General features: G+C 41.9%; 1 protein-coding gene across 10 annotated transcripts in view; it reads left to right on the top strand.

The window, feature by feature from the left end:
- The window catches only part of SFMBT2 (Scm like with four mbt domains 2), a 260,454-nt gene extending 246,772 nt beyond the window's left edge, over positions 1 to 13,682 (top strand). For all 10 annotated transcript variants that reach the window (XM_077169475.1, XM_077169466.1, XM_077169470.1 and 7 more), the window contains one exon: positions 8,959 to 13,682. In XM_077169475.1, the coding sequence (XP_077025590.1) occupies positions 8,959 to 9,099 (141 nt within the window). In that variant the 3' untranslated portion in view covers positions 9,100 to 13,682. The remainder of the gene's footprint in view (positions 1 to 8,958) is intronic.
- Positions 13,683 to 14,147: the final 465 nt, after the last annotated feature.

Genomic DNA, 14,147 nt, shown 5'->3' on the forward strand with positions numbered 1-14,147 from the left:
ATCCTGCCCCTAGAGGCCCTTCCAGTTCCTTTTCTATGGAGCCTAAGGATGCCACTATATAGCCTCCTCCACTGCCCCAGCTTCCACTACCCCATCGAGCTCTGGTGGGACTTTTACCAGGTGGGATGTCCAAGAAATAATCGGAAAACCTTTATCCTTTGCTCTGAGCTTTCTCCTGAGTTCAGTGAGGGTGCGAGGGATGGAATGATGTTGAACTTAGACTTGCTTCTCCTCCTGTCCCCACATTTCCTTCCCAAATCTACTTGTGATTCAGAATAATTGAAAAAATACATCTGAGCTGCTATTTCTAACCCTGAACGGGGACTCTCTATGGTTTCTTTATTCCATGGCTGGTTTGTAGGACAACAGAAACATGAATATGTATCCTATCCTCAAAAAAACCTTTGTATTTCTATGCAAGGTACATACTTTCTCTCTTCTGGGGAAAAATATGCCTCCATTATTGAGAAAATAGTTGAGTATTTAAAAAGTGAATGGATGTAGTTATTTGGAACATTCTATGTTAAAGCTTCCAGATATCTTTTATATAAGCTTATAGAATCGGTTTATGATTTTCTGTTTTCTGATCTCATGGTTTTTCTTTTGAAGTAACCAAAACCGAAAGGTGGGATTAGTTTGACTAGCATAGTTCAAGGAATGCACATCTCAGTAGCTAGAGTTTACGTCATTATATACCTCACAATTTGTTTGCCAAGATAATTCTATATAACTCAAACTAAAAAAGTTTGATAGTTCCTGTATATAACCTGCACACCTTTGTGGATTAAAACTTAAAAAATAATAACTAATGGAGTATAGCAGACATTTGGAATTTCTTGTGAGGGCTTTTTCATTCCCTTTAAATAAAGCCATTCTTAATTTTCTAGTCAAAGCACATTCTTAAATTGCCAACCTGGCTTCTGTTGGCAATATCTCTGCCTTTGTAAAAATCCTAATACCCCTTGAGTCTAACCCTTTTTATAATTCTTATCCTCAGTTTCTGAAATAGAAGTTCCAAATACATACAGTGTAGTAGAGTAAGGTTCTCCATGCTGGAAAGCCCAGTCCTGTAAAATATGAGGAGACTCACTGATGCCCCAGCTCGTGTTAATCTTTGCCTTAAATACTGCCTCCACATGTCCCATCCATTCCTTATTCTTGTTCTTCAGTCTGTCAACCATTATTTGAGCATTTGTTTATGCGCCTGCAGTGAGCTAGGTGCTGGGGTGGGGGGGAATAGGAGGACAGGACCTCCTGATGATTCCCTTTCTTCAGCTATCACTAGCAAGGAGTGATAATTGCAAAGGCCCTGGTTTTCCTGCAGCCTTTTGTGCTTAAGCCCTCTCTTCATTTCAACAAGAATTTGCAGATATCTCTGTGTGGGGGGCACTTTGCTAAAAGGTGCCTGAATACAAGGAAGATAAGATGGCCCACAAATTCTGAATGCAAATGCTTACATGTGGACAACTGGCAGCAGCATATAAATAATTAAAATGGTGAATCAGTGAAGGGAGTGTTCTAGTTTGCTAGCTGCCAGAATGCAATGTACCAGAAATGGAATGATTTTTTTAAAAAAGTAATTTGATAAGTTGCTAGTTAACAGTTCTAAGGCTGAGAAAATGTCCCAGTTAAAGCAAGTCTATAACAATGTCCAATCTAAGGCATCAGGGAAAGATACCTTGGTTCAAGAAAATCGATGATGTTCAGGGTTTCACTCTCAACTGGAAAGGCACATGGCGAATGTGGCAACGTCTCCTTACTATTTCTCCAGGCTTCTTATTTCATTAAGCTCTCCAAGGGTGTATTCCTTCTTCATCTCCAAGGTCTCTGACTATGCGAACTCTGGCTCTCATTATTCTAAAAAGGGACTCTCCAAAATTAAAGGATTCCAGTAAACTAATCAAGACCCACATGAAATGGGTGAAGTCACGTCTCCCTCTGTTCAAAAGTTAATTCTCATAATTGGGCGACTCAAATCTCCGTGGAGATAATCTAATCAAATTTCCAACCTATAGTGCTGAAGAGAGATTGGAAGAAACAGTTGTTTCCGCAAGATTAATTAGAATTAAAACACGGCTTCTCTATGGTACATAAATCCTTTCAAACCAGCACAAGGGAGGATAGCATTCCAAGCAGAGAAGTCAGAGAATCAGGCTTTAGAAGATAATGCTAAGGCCAGGGAAGCCTTTTTCAGCTTAGCAAAGCCTGAGTGAGGGGAAGTCTTTGTGGGATGGTGAACAAAGTGGGATTGGAGCTGTGGTCCTGGAGCAGGTGATGGGCTGGAGGTTGGAAGGGTGGGCATGAGTGCAGGGGTGTGGAGTCCATGGCAGATGGTCAAGCATGACACACATCAAAACGCCATCATCTTTCCAAATGATAGTGGGGAGGATGTGTCCCTGGAAAGAGCCCAAATTCTCTGAGTCTCTTCTCCCAGTTTGTAAAATAACTAGGCAGTTGGAGCACTTAGTCTGCAGACCTACTGTATTTTAACCAGGCATATTTTATGCATCTGCTCATCCAGGGACTATTTGAGTGTGTGTTGTGTGCTGACCAATACCAGACACCGGCAGACACATCCCATGTGTCCACATAGTCATCCTTCAGCCTGTAAGCATGCCTAGAATTTGACAGTCCCAGTCGCTGGAGGAGTGAGGACACCGTTCTTCTAGATCCCAGGATGGAGTGCATTTATCTCAGCAGCCTTGTGATTTGGGTTGGAGGAATAGGTTATCAAAGTGAGTCACACTGTCAGTGTATGGAAACCCCAGTGCCTTCCTGGTTGACTTAAAGCACTGTAGCATCCCACAGGATAAACACTTGGGCTGCACAGAAGGAGTTGGCAACCTTTAAAGCCCTATCAACACTATTGTTACATTCAGCTTCTCTTCCACAGAGTCTGCACTACAGGGCATGTTTTTTGCCTGTGTTTTACAGTTTGTCTTTTTGTTATTGATTTCTAGGAGTTCTTTATATATTCCGGATACTACTGCAATCCTTTGTCAGTTATACATGTTGCAATTTTTTTTTCTCCCAGTTTGTAGTTGGTTTACCCAATTTATGGTGCCTTTTATGAATCCCACAGATAGTATTCCAGTTTTCACCATTGATTTCTCTCAAGTATCTCAACTTTATTACCTCCTCATAAATCTTGCCTTCCCTATCCTGCCTGCCTCCCAATTCATTCTTATACATTGTGACCAATGCTAGCTTTCAGAAGTACACATATGATAATGTCACACTCCCTACCTAACGTCCTATTACGATTTCTCATTACATACTCCAGAATAAGGACCAAATTCCTGAACCTGGTTGTCAAGGCCCATCTTTCCTTTACTATCTCCCCACTTTCCTTAAACTCCATGCTCCAATAAACTGCTTATGTTCTCTAAATCCATCTTCACCTTAATGTTTCCAGCTATTCCTTCGGTCTCAGTTTAGACATCACCTAACATCTGAAGCCTTCCTTGCCTCCTGTAAGGTAGGCTTGGTCCTACCTCTTTGATCCACAGCTCCCTGGCCATGGTCCTATGCTCACACTAGCTCCCTAATTGTCTGTGTACTCCTCTGCTTCCCTTCAGAGTCCGAGACTCTCTTGAGAAGTGTTCTAGTTTGCTAGATGCAATGTATCAGAAAAGAAATGGCTTTTAAAAGGGGAATTGAACAATTTTTAGGCTGTGGAAACATCCCAATTAAAGCAAATCTATAGAAATGTCCAATCTAAGGCATCCAAGGAAAGATACCTTGATTCAAAAAGGCCAGTGAAGTTCAAGTTTCTCTCTCAGCTGGAAGGGCACATGTGAACATAGCATCATCTGCTAGCTTCCTCTCCTGCTCCCTGGAAGGCGTTTTCCTTCTTCATCTCCAAAGCTTGCCTGGCTGGTGAACTCTCTGCTTTGTGTTTCTGTGGCATTCTCGGTTGTGGCTTTCTTTTCTGTCGTTCTTCTCTGTTCTCTCTGAATCTCTCTTTTTTCTCCAAAATGTTTCCTCTTTTATAGGACTTGAATAAACTAATCAAGACCCATCTAGAATGGATGGAGACACATCTCCACCTCATCCAGTTTAACAACCACTCTTGATTGAGTCACATCTCCAGTGAGATGATCTGTTTACAGTTTCAAGCATACACTACTAAATAGGGATTAGAAGAAAAATGGCTGCCTTTACAATATGGGATTAGGATTAAAACATGGCTTTTCTAGGGTACATACATCCTTTCAAACCAGCACATTCCACCCTCTGGACCCTAAAAAAGATGTTTTCCCTGTATACAAAATACATTCATTCCATAACAATATCAGAGAACCTTAAACCATTTCAGTAACATTAAAATACAAGGTTAAAACCAGTGCAGAATCTCAAGGTTAGTTACAGGCATGGTCTGTCCTAAAGCAAAGTTCTCCTCTGACTCTGGACCCGTGAAAACTCAAAAACAAGTGGTATGTTGCCAACATACAAAGGAAGACAATCATAGGATATATATAACCATTTCCATCGGGAGAGAGGAACACAGGGGTCACCGGGGCCCATACAGTTTTGAAAACCCACAGGGAAAAGTCCATTAGATTTCAAGATCTGAGACTCATTTATCTTCTGGGCTTTTGAAAGTGGCAGTCCCGCCCTTTCGGCCTGTCTTTCTCTGATTGCAACCTTGGGGCACACTGGGGAGACCACCTTTTTCTTGGCTCCATTCTCTCCATGCATCGGGACTGCCATCTCTGGGGCACATGCTCAGTCCCTCCATGTGGTGGCAGCCAGGCTCTCCCAGTCCCCCAGGGAGTGTGCTGCACCCTCTCCAAGACCTGAGGCAAGCCGACTCTTCCACTGCCACGAAGTGGAAGGCCCACCCGCTTCCTCCGGGGCAAACTCACCCTCTCCACGTGCTTGGGTGGGTCTGCTCTCCTGGCCTGAGGCGTCTTGATTTCAGACCTCAGCCTCCATGGCTTTGCCTCTGAAGTTATTTTCCCTCCAATGTGTCCCCTCTCTGTCCCTCTCAGTCCCGACTGGCACTGGTTTTCTTTATACAGATCCCGCAGCACTCTTGTTGACTTTCTATGCAGTAGCCTTGGATCATGCCCATCGGACATAAGGAATTTTCACAAATCCTTCCTGGATAATTCCATGTCTGATCCTGGCTTTCTCTAAAATGGCTGGCTGGTCCCGCATTTGGCCAAATCCTCATGTGGCAATTCTCTGCGATCTTCCTTCCTGGAAGCCCAGAATTTTCCAGAACTTCAATTTCTGGTTTCTTTGTACCCAGCAGTTCAGTTCTCAGCTTATCTCTTTCCTACCAAATTTTACTATAAGCTGTGAGAAGAAACCAGGTTGCACTTTCCATATTTAATTTGGAGGTCTCTTCTGCTAAATATCTAAGTTCATGGCTTTAAACTCTGCCTTCCAGCCAAAGCCACTAGTCAGCTTTGCCAGGTTATCTGCCACTTTAAATCAAGGATCACTTTCCTGTCAGTCTGCAATTATACATGCTTCTTTTCTGCCTAGAGCCTGGTCAGAATACCTTTAGAGTCCACATTTCTACCAATAGTCCTTCAAAGCTTTCTAAGCCTTCTCTATAAAGCTTCACATGACTCCTCCAAAATCTTCCCCTTATCCATTTAAAAAGCCTTTCCAGCGTGTTTGGTATTTGCAAACCACAGCAGCACCCCAATCTCTGGTAATCTCTGTTCTAGTTTGCTAGCTGCCAGAATGGAATGGCTTTTAAAAAGGGGGAATTTAATAAGTTGCAGGTTAACAGTTTTTAGGTCATGGAAATGTCACAATTAAAGCAAGTCTATAGAAATGTCCAATATAAGGCATCCATGGGAAGATAACCTTGATTCAAGAAGCCCAATGAAGTTCAGGGTTTCTCTCTCAGCTGGAAGGACACAAGGCAAACATGGCATCATTTGCTATCTTCCTGTCTGGCTCCCTGGAAGGCATTTTCCTTCTTTATCTCCAAAAGTCGTTGGCTGGTCGACTCTGGTTCGTGGTTCTGTGGCATTCTCTGTTGTGGCTTTCTCTGTTCTCTCTGAATCTCTCTTCTTTCTCCAAAATGTTTCTTCTTTTACAGGACTCCAGTAAACTAATCAATACCCACCCAAATGGGTGGAGACACTTCTCTACCTAATCCAGTTTAACATCCACTCTTGATTGAGTCACATCTCCAAGGAGATGATCTAATTACAGTTTCAAACATACAGTGCTGAATAGGGATTAGAAGAAATGGTTGCCTTTACAAAATGGGATTAGGATTGAAACATGGCTTTTCTAGGGTACATACATCCTTTCAAACTGGCACAGGAGGTGTTCTAGTTTGTACGCTGTTGGGTTGCAATATACCTGAAATGGAATGGCTTTTAAAAAGGGGAATTTATTAAGTTGCAGGTTTACAGTTCCGAGGTCATGAAAATGTCCAGACTAAGGCATCCAAGGAAAGATACGTTGATTCAAGAAAGGCCAACAGGTCCAGAACACCTCTGTCGGTTGGAAAGGCATGTGGTGGCCCAGTTTCTTGTTTGTTGATGCTCCACCAGGGCATTTTCCTTCTTCATCACCAATGATCTCTGGCTGTGTGGACTATGTTGGCTCTGGTGACTCCTAAGCTTTTTCCAAAATGGTTCCCTTTTACAGGACTCCAGTAAGCAACCCCACCTTGAATGGGTGAAGACCCATCTCATCTTTATGGAAGCAATAAAAAAAAGATTCTACCCAGCAATACTGAATGAAGATTAAAGGACATGGCTTTTCTGGGGTACATAATAGCTTCAAACGGGCACATAAGGGAATCTTTGTTTTGTTTGATGTGACATCCCCAGAGGCTGTCAGCATTACTATAACTCATTAGATGTGCAGTAATGCTTGTTGAGCAGATAAATGAGTGGCCTCCTGCACTGAAAGGTGGTACATGCATTTATCACCAGCCTTCACTAAAATTGTGTATAGAGAAAGGCTTCTGTAAATGCTTTAGAGTTGATTTTCAGTTGTAATTGAATCTGTTTGTCTATGATAGCCTTTGCAACTAAGGGTAGGTATTAGGAATTCATCTACATCCCTACTCCTTCTCCAGGTTTAATAATAGGAAACTATAACTCGAGTTCCAGTGCTATCTCTAGCTACATGATCTTAGGTGGATGAGCTAACTTTTCTGAACATGAATTTCTATCTCCCAAAATAAGTTTCAGGTCTCTTCTTTCCTGTTCTGTTTTATTCATTGAATGTAATGTCTAGGCCACACAAACCTAGTTTTATGACGTCAGCTCACATCCTACTTTTACAATGTATTTTTTGAGACCCATGATACTTAGAAGACTAGGCCTGTCCCCTCTTGATACACTTTTGCTGTAATATATATGGATTTGGCTCTGAAACTGGAGCCAGCTAACAGGTTCCAGGCCAGGTAGTATCATTGTTTTCTCCCTGACCTTAAGCAAAATCACTTCACATTTTGGTACCTCCAATTCCCCCTTATGACAATCAATCTTATAGCTAGCATCTGAAAAGAATGTAAAATAAAATATAATTGCATTATAGAAGAAAGAAAAAACCAAGATAAATATAACAGGACAATCTCATTGGCAGTTTTATCAGTTTATCCTCTATATTCAGTTTGTATGCAAGGTTGATCTGTTTATTTTAAGGTCTGATAGATCAAATTTGAGTCTTGATTGACAAATGACTTCTAGTTACATATATAATCCTTAGTGCTCCTCTGTAACTTAAATATAATAAATTACACTTGTATTGATCCTTCTTAAGTTAATGCTTAATTTTTATTCCTCTTTGACTTATTAGAGAATGTTAACACATCTTCCTGTGCATAAATACCATTCATTCATATTTTGGGTTTTAGTTTGTTTTTCTGCTTTAGATGTTTTTTCATACAGCTAAAGAAACCATTCATTAGTTTAAGAAAATTTCATACCTGTATAACATCACTGCTGGGTGATGTCTGGGACACATCTCCATGGGCAGCTGCATGCATCTTGAACTTTCATGGCTTAATAGAGCCCTTGGCATAATATATGTCCCAGTGGCAGACCTTCTGATATGCTGAGTTTAGTTCCTACTCTCCCTCTACCACTGACCTTTTTCACTACCTTGGGCCTACAATCTCTTTGAGCCAGAAGGCCATCCTGGTATATAGGAGGAAGGATTGCAGTTAAACTTGGCAATCCACCCAAGCTACATTTTGGTATCTGCATGAATAAAGCAGATTATATGGGAAGCAAGCTGGTGAGACTTGGAGATGTCCAATGGAATGATCTCAAAGCTTTAGGGGGAGTCTTTCTTCTTGCAACAAATTCGATTTTAAAATCTTTTTGAAATGAATATCTTCATTGTGTAGATACAGAAGGGTTGTGTAAGAGAAACAGGGAAACAGGCCTGTATGCAACTAGCACCTTATTTTGAGTGAGGCGTGTGTTTGCATGTAGGAGCTTATGCGCGCACGTGTGTGTATCCAATGTAAGTGTTTTCCTCTATGGAGAAGTAGGATCTGTAGTTGTTATAGATGATTTTAGCATTTTCTCTCCTGTCTTGATGGTGAAATATCAAGGTTTTGGCAGGTTGCTTTGGAAGGTTCTTTTTGCTTATTAGAGAACCCTTTTGTAGTGTTCAAATTAAGTCACCGCTCTCATCAAAGCATAGGAGGGACAGGACCTGGGGACCTGTCTCTCAGTAATATCAGCCCTTGCCTCAAAGGCAATGAGCTTGAGAAAGAATTCTTGGAACTGCTACCTGGTCCTGTGCTATCTACCCATCAGGTAGGCATGTGAATTCCGGAGCAGCCAAGGTCAAGTTAGCAAAAAGATATTATTAGCAGAAGGATTAGACCACCACCCAGCACGTTGCTATCTCTGGCAGTGCTTTCCAGCGGTGGGTGGAGCAGGTGCCAGCCCACTAGGATAAAAGCAGTTTCTCTTGGTGCACCCCGCCTCTTCTCTAACCTGGTTTTATTTTCCACAGGACATTGATGGGCAGGCGCTGCTACTGCTGACTCTTCCCACGGTGCAGGAGTGTATGGAGTTGAAACTGGGACCCGCTATCAAGCTGTGCCATCAGATCGAGAGAGTTAAGGTGGCTTTCTATGCCCAGTATGCCAACTGACTCATTCTCAGATGCCGGCCCCTTAGAGCCATGCAGTGCTTTGTGAAGGCGTTCAGGATCATAACTTAATTATTTCTAGAATATGTGAAATGGTACACTATCACCAAAAAGCAAGAAGACCAAGTCCTCCTCTCTATACCAGCCTGTTTGCTCTTTCCATCTTCTTCTAGTACACCTAAGTACCACAGCAGAACCTTCCGGACAGTTTCAAGTTCTGTGTCAGATCCTGCCTCGGCATGGAAGACCTTATATGTTTATCCACATCTTGCCTCACAACCGTCCCCAACCAGGCAGCTTCCTTCGAACAAGGTCCACATTCCTTTGAAAACCGAGGCAGAGTTGGTGTCTTGGTGGACGGGTCCGTAGAGGATGCCTTGCTGGTAGTTTCTGCTGTAACCATTCTCAGGCACATTTATAGATGCTTCTTTCAGATTGTCGCACATGCGACTGAGGCTCAGTGACCTGAGCCATCACTGCAATTTGATCTTGGTGGTAACTCATCTCTCAAACGCAGCTGCAGGGGATATTTCAGGACATAGTCATGAAGAGGTGGGCTAGCCCTGCGTCCTCTGCAGCAGTGCCTTTTAGGAGGGAAGGAGAGGGAAGGCAGGTCGGCGACTCATCATAGTGAGACAGTTTTTCTTGAGCCATTAAGATCTAGAAAGCCTGTAGAGACAAGTTCTGTTCATAGTCTTTTATAGAACCTCTGCTCTCTCTCTCGCACATTTTAATTGTCGCCAGATCATAGAAAGACATCTCTGGTCTCCTGGGGAATGTTGAATTGTATGTTGAAGGTAAAGCTGAGTTTCAGAGAGCAAGAATATGAAGAGACTGAGGAAAGCTTTTCATAAATGAGCTTCACCTGCTTGACTGTGGCATGTGGTCACCACAGAGGACCCCCTGTGCTCCATGTTTGTGCATTTCAGCTTTGGCAGGCCACTATACAAGGGGTGATGAGGCCACAGTCCTGGCGGGATGCAGTGTGACTAGCACTGGGCACAGTGAGTGAGCCTCGGCCCTGTCCTGCCTTTTCCTATGACAGCCGCCATGACTTTGGGTCGTTTTTAGTGTTCTTGGGGACTCCATTCCTGTAAAATGACAGGTTTGAACACGTGCGAGTGTGGCTCTGAGCACACACCTGCTCCCCCCCACTGCCATCCAGATTGGCCAAAATGAGGAAAAGAAAGAAAACAAAGAAGTATGCTACCACAGCTTTGGCTCTGTAATTCCTGAAGCTCTCTCCGGCTTTGAGGTTGGCTTATGAAATTTCTCGAGCATTGCTCCTTTAGTCAGTTAAGCCATTTGCAGGCAGCTCCATGGCTCTGAGAAGCGGCTGCTCTTTGATACCACGCACTTCATCTGGGTATTGGTATAAGTAGTTCAGTATATTCATTCAGGCCCAGATACTTCCGAATGGACAGCTGCATTCTGTTTATGGCAGTGCTAAAATCTGTCAAACCCTGAAAACTTTGCTTACTGATGCTAACCTTTCTTACTATTCTGTAACTGTTACAGATGAAAATAGAGGGCAGATATTTTGTGGTTGAGATGTCTTAGTCTCCCCTGTAGCAAATTTCTACAGCCAAGTTCTGAACTTTGGCAGAGAATCTGAATCTGCCCCTGCGACCTCCAATGGAAAGAGCTGTCTCTGGTGTTAGCAGGCACCATTTTGAGGAAGGAAATGGGCATTGTGATTCAGGGTTAATTTGCAGTCACATTCCCTCTTCTAAGCTAAAGTCTGGGCCTCCTTCTCAGTTTCCCACCTCTGCCTTCTAAGCCACATGCTTTTTGCCTTAAATGCTCAGCCTCGTGGAGTTAAATGCTGTCAGATGATGGGAAAACATATCCATTTCAAGATCTTTGGCATTTTTCATATGCTCCCTCCTTGATGAGCCTTCACTGTGACCTTTTCAGGCTGAGCTATTTCTGTTGCATTTGAAACAGGGATGACGGAAAGCATTGACTACCATGGGGCATGGGAATTGCCAAGCACGTGTTGCCTTCTTGTGCCCTTTCAAGTCATGGCATGGAGGAGGAGAGGCAACGTCGGAGAAGGTAGACGAACTGAGAGTGTGACTTCCACCCCAAGGGCCAAGGGCTCCCATGTAGGTGGGGCCAATGCCCAAGACTCCCTTATCCTGCAAACCTGAATTGTTTACCTTAGCTTCTTCCTGAGTGATACCGGGCACTTCACCTTCAGCCTTGCATGTACCCGGCGAAGAGGGCGAGGCAGCCCACCTGCTTCTGAGGCGCCATGATGGTGGTTCTCTCTGTGCTCTCCCCAGCCCTTCCAAGAGCCAAGAAATTTTTTAGGATCAAGAAGATACTTCTCCTCTGCGTGTTGGCAGTGTCCTCCTGCCCTTGGAGCCCTTGGGCAGCTCCAGGATCGCGGGCACACTTCATCACATCAGCAACATGCCTGTTAGAACAGAATCTGAAATTTGCATTCATTTCTGAAGGATTCGCTTCCCACTGCCTTTGTCTTAGAAGACCAACCCAGCTGAACTTCGAGGAACATTTTGCTGGGTTGTGTTCTTGTCTCATAGGATAGAAAAATTATTTTACATATATAGCCCAATATCACTGCAGCCCCTGGACCAACAGTTTCTTGGTCTAAATAGTCCAACAAGCGGTACCCCACCATGCTGTTCCTGGATGTTACCATTTCTTCTCTGTCTCTTTTAATTTGGGACCAAACTCCTCTCCTCTAGGCCCCTGGGTCCTGTGTAATCAGAATACTCATTACCTCTAAGAACTGGCCGAGAAGTGCAGTTTTCTTTCTCCTGGCTGAGTGGACACTTTGCAGCCTGTACAGTGTGTGTAAACTTGGGAAGCAGAAATGCCACCTTCCCTTAATGACTGTCTCTCAATCCCTCCCTAAACCTAAAGGAGTTCGTTTCAGCCCCTGACTTCTTGATTACAGTTGTGTACTGTGTTGTAAAAATATTCTGTGATGCAGAAAACATAAACAGAAACGCCTGAGAGAACAGAGTAGTACTGGAATTACAGAAAAAATTCATTGCTTTCAAAAGAAACACAAAACAAAATGAAACAAAAATCAGTTTCTTCCACCACAGAGTTCCATAGCATGGAGAACTCATCTGTCAGTTTTTAAACCAAGTTCATTTGGTTAAAGTTTGATTGACACGGTATCCGAGCTGTGCCACTATTCAGTTGTTTTACCTTATTTCATCATATCTGAAAGATTATTTCTTGTGTCCACTTTGACTCCTTCCTCAGTAAATTATAATGATTCATACCTAACCCTGCCACCTCTGACCCTTACTCCAATCTCCAGCAGGTTGATTTCAGTCAGCCTTTTGAAGACTGGTCTCAGTTTCTTGATTTCTCTCATAGAATTTTGTGTGTTGTATTAGGCAAGTTCTGGGATTTGTCTTTTATCTTACACCAAGTATCCCTTTCTGAGAGCTGTCATTCCCTTAGTTTTGGAAGTTCTAGGGGTTTCCATACTTATTTAGTAGAACACCAGCTTATATTTATTTCTGTATATAGAACTAAAACAAAAGAATAGTACTGTTAAAATCTTTTGTTGTTGTTCGAGCGTTGGAGTGGCTTCACTAAGGTGTTGAATCTGGGTTCCACTTAACTCTGTTCTGTCTTTAGAAAGCTGTGATCAAGTGTAAAATTATTTGAAGGGTAAAATAGAGAATTACAGTTATCTGTAGACTTTAAAGAAGAAATCATTGGAGAAAGATAAATACTCCCTATGTCTCTTTGGTGCAATAATTAAATAGCAAAGGGAAGTTTTCTGAAAATTACTTTACTCTCTTATACTTGATTGAAGTTTTAAAGTTGGTTAATTTGCATAGCTTTTATCACTAGAATTGGTTAACAACAGATATCCAAAAAAATGACACGATAAAATCAAATTGTGCTATGTTTGATTCAGTTTATCTAAATGTTGTAAATGCTGAGATGTGGTGCTGCCTTGGGGTTTGGGTTAAATTTCTCTCGTTTAAATGATAAATGATAACTCCAGCGATTTCCTGAACTGTATAGTCTTTCCGTCATAATGGTTTTGTGCAAAATGGTTATGATTTAGCATCAGAGAGTGAATCATGTCTTTTAACCAAGGCGGAACAGTGCTTCATGTGGGAAGAAGAGATGCATTGGAGAAATAGTTAATATTCTAGGACAATCATGTTCTGAAAATCATCTTCCAGTGGAAATTTTAAGACAGATATTTTAAATAGCAGGAAAAATAGTTAGCTCATTGGTTGTTCAAAAGGAGAGCTAGCATGGTATCTAGAAGTATAAACTTCCCCTAGTTGCGAATGTCAAAAGCCCTTTTACATTGCAGTTTGAATAGGTTGTATTGAAATTTGACTCATATCTTGTGTACGTTTTGGTGCGTAAAAGGGAAAAATTAGTGTCTTTACTTTTGAAATTTGCAGGATAAAGGGCATGTTATTAGTTTGCTGTAAGATTGTATTCTGTATATATGTTTTCATGTAAATAAATGAAAATCTATATCAGAGTTATATTTTAATTTTTATTCTAAATGAAAAGAAAACCCTTTTTACTTGAATAAATTGTAAGCCACATTGTTAATAAAGTAAAAATAAATTCTATGGTGGTGTTTATGTCTTTGTGTTGAGGTTCATTAAATATTATTTTTAGGGCTAACATTAGGGTTATTTTGTTCTGGAGTTTTTTGGCCATGCAGTAAAAGCATTTATAGGCTTTTTCATAACCATTCTTGTCAAAGTTGTGTGCGACCTTTCACAATAACCTACGAACTTTGGAACTTTCTGCTCAGGAAACTTCGATTTCTTCTTTTATTGTAGTTACTATCTCACTGTAGCTCCTCCTATCAGATCTAGCCTCTCCATTTTCAATCATTTTAGTTTTTTATGATTGATTACTTGGTTCTTAAGTAGAAAGACAGCTTCTGGAGAGTGGTAATTTGCATTGATCACTTCCTTTTAAGTATCACAGATCAGTAACAGGCTTCCAAGGTGGAAGGGGAAGAGCTAACTTCTGCCTCTCATAATTTCTCCTGCTACCAAGCCAGGTAGTCTTAAGTA

This window comes from Tamandua tetradactyla, chromosome 7 (genome assembly GCF_023851605.1).
Source record: "Tamandua tetradactyla isolate mTamTet1 chromosome 7, mTamTet1.pri, whole genome shotgun sequence".
NCBI lineage: Eukaryota > Metazoa > Chordata > Mammalia > Pilosa > Myrmecophagidae > Tamandua > Tamandua tetradactyla.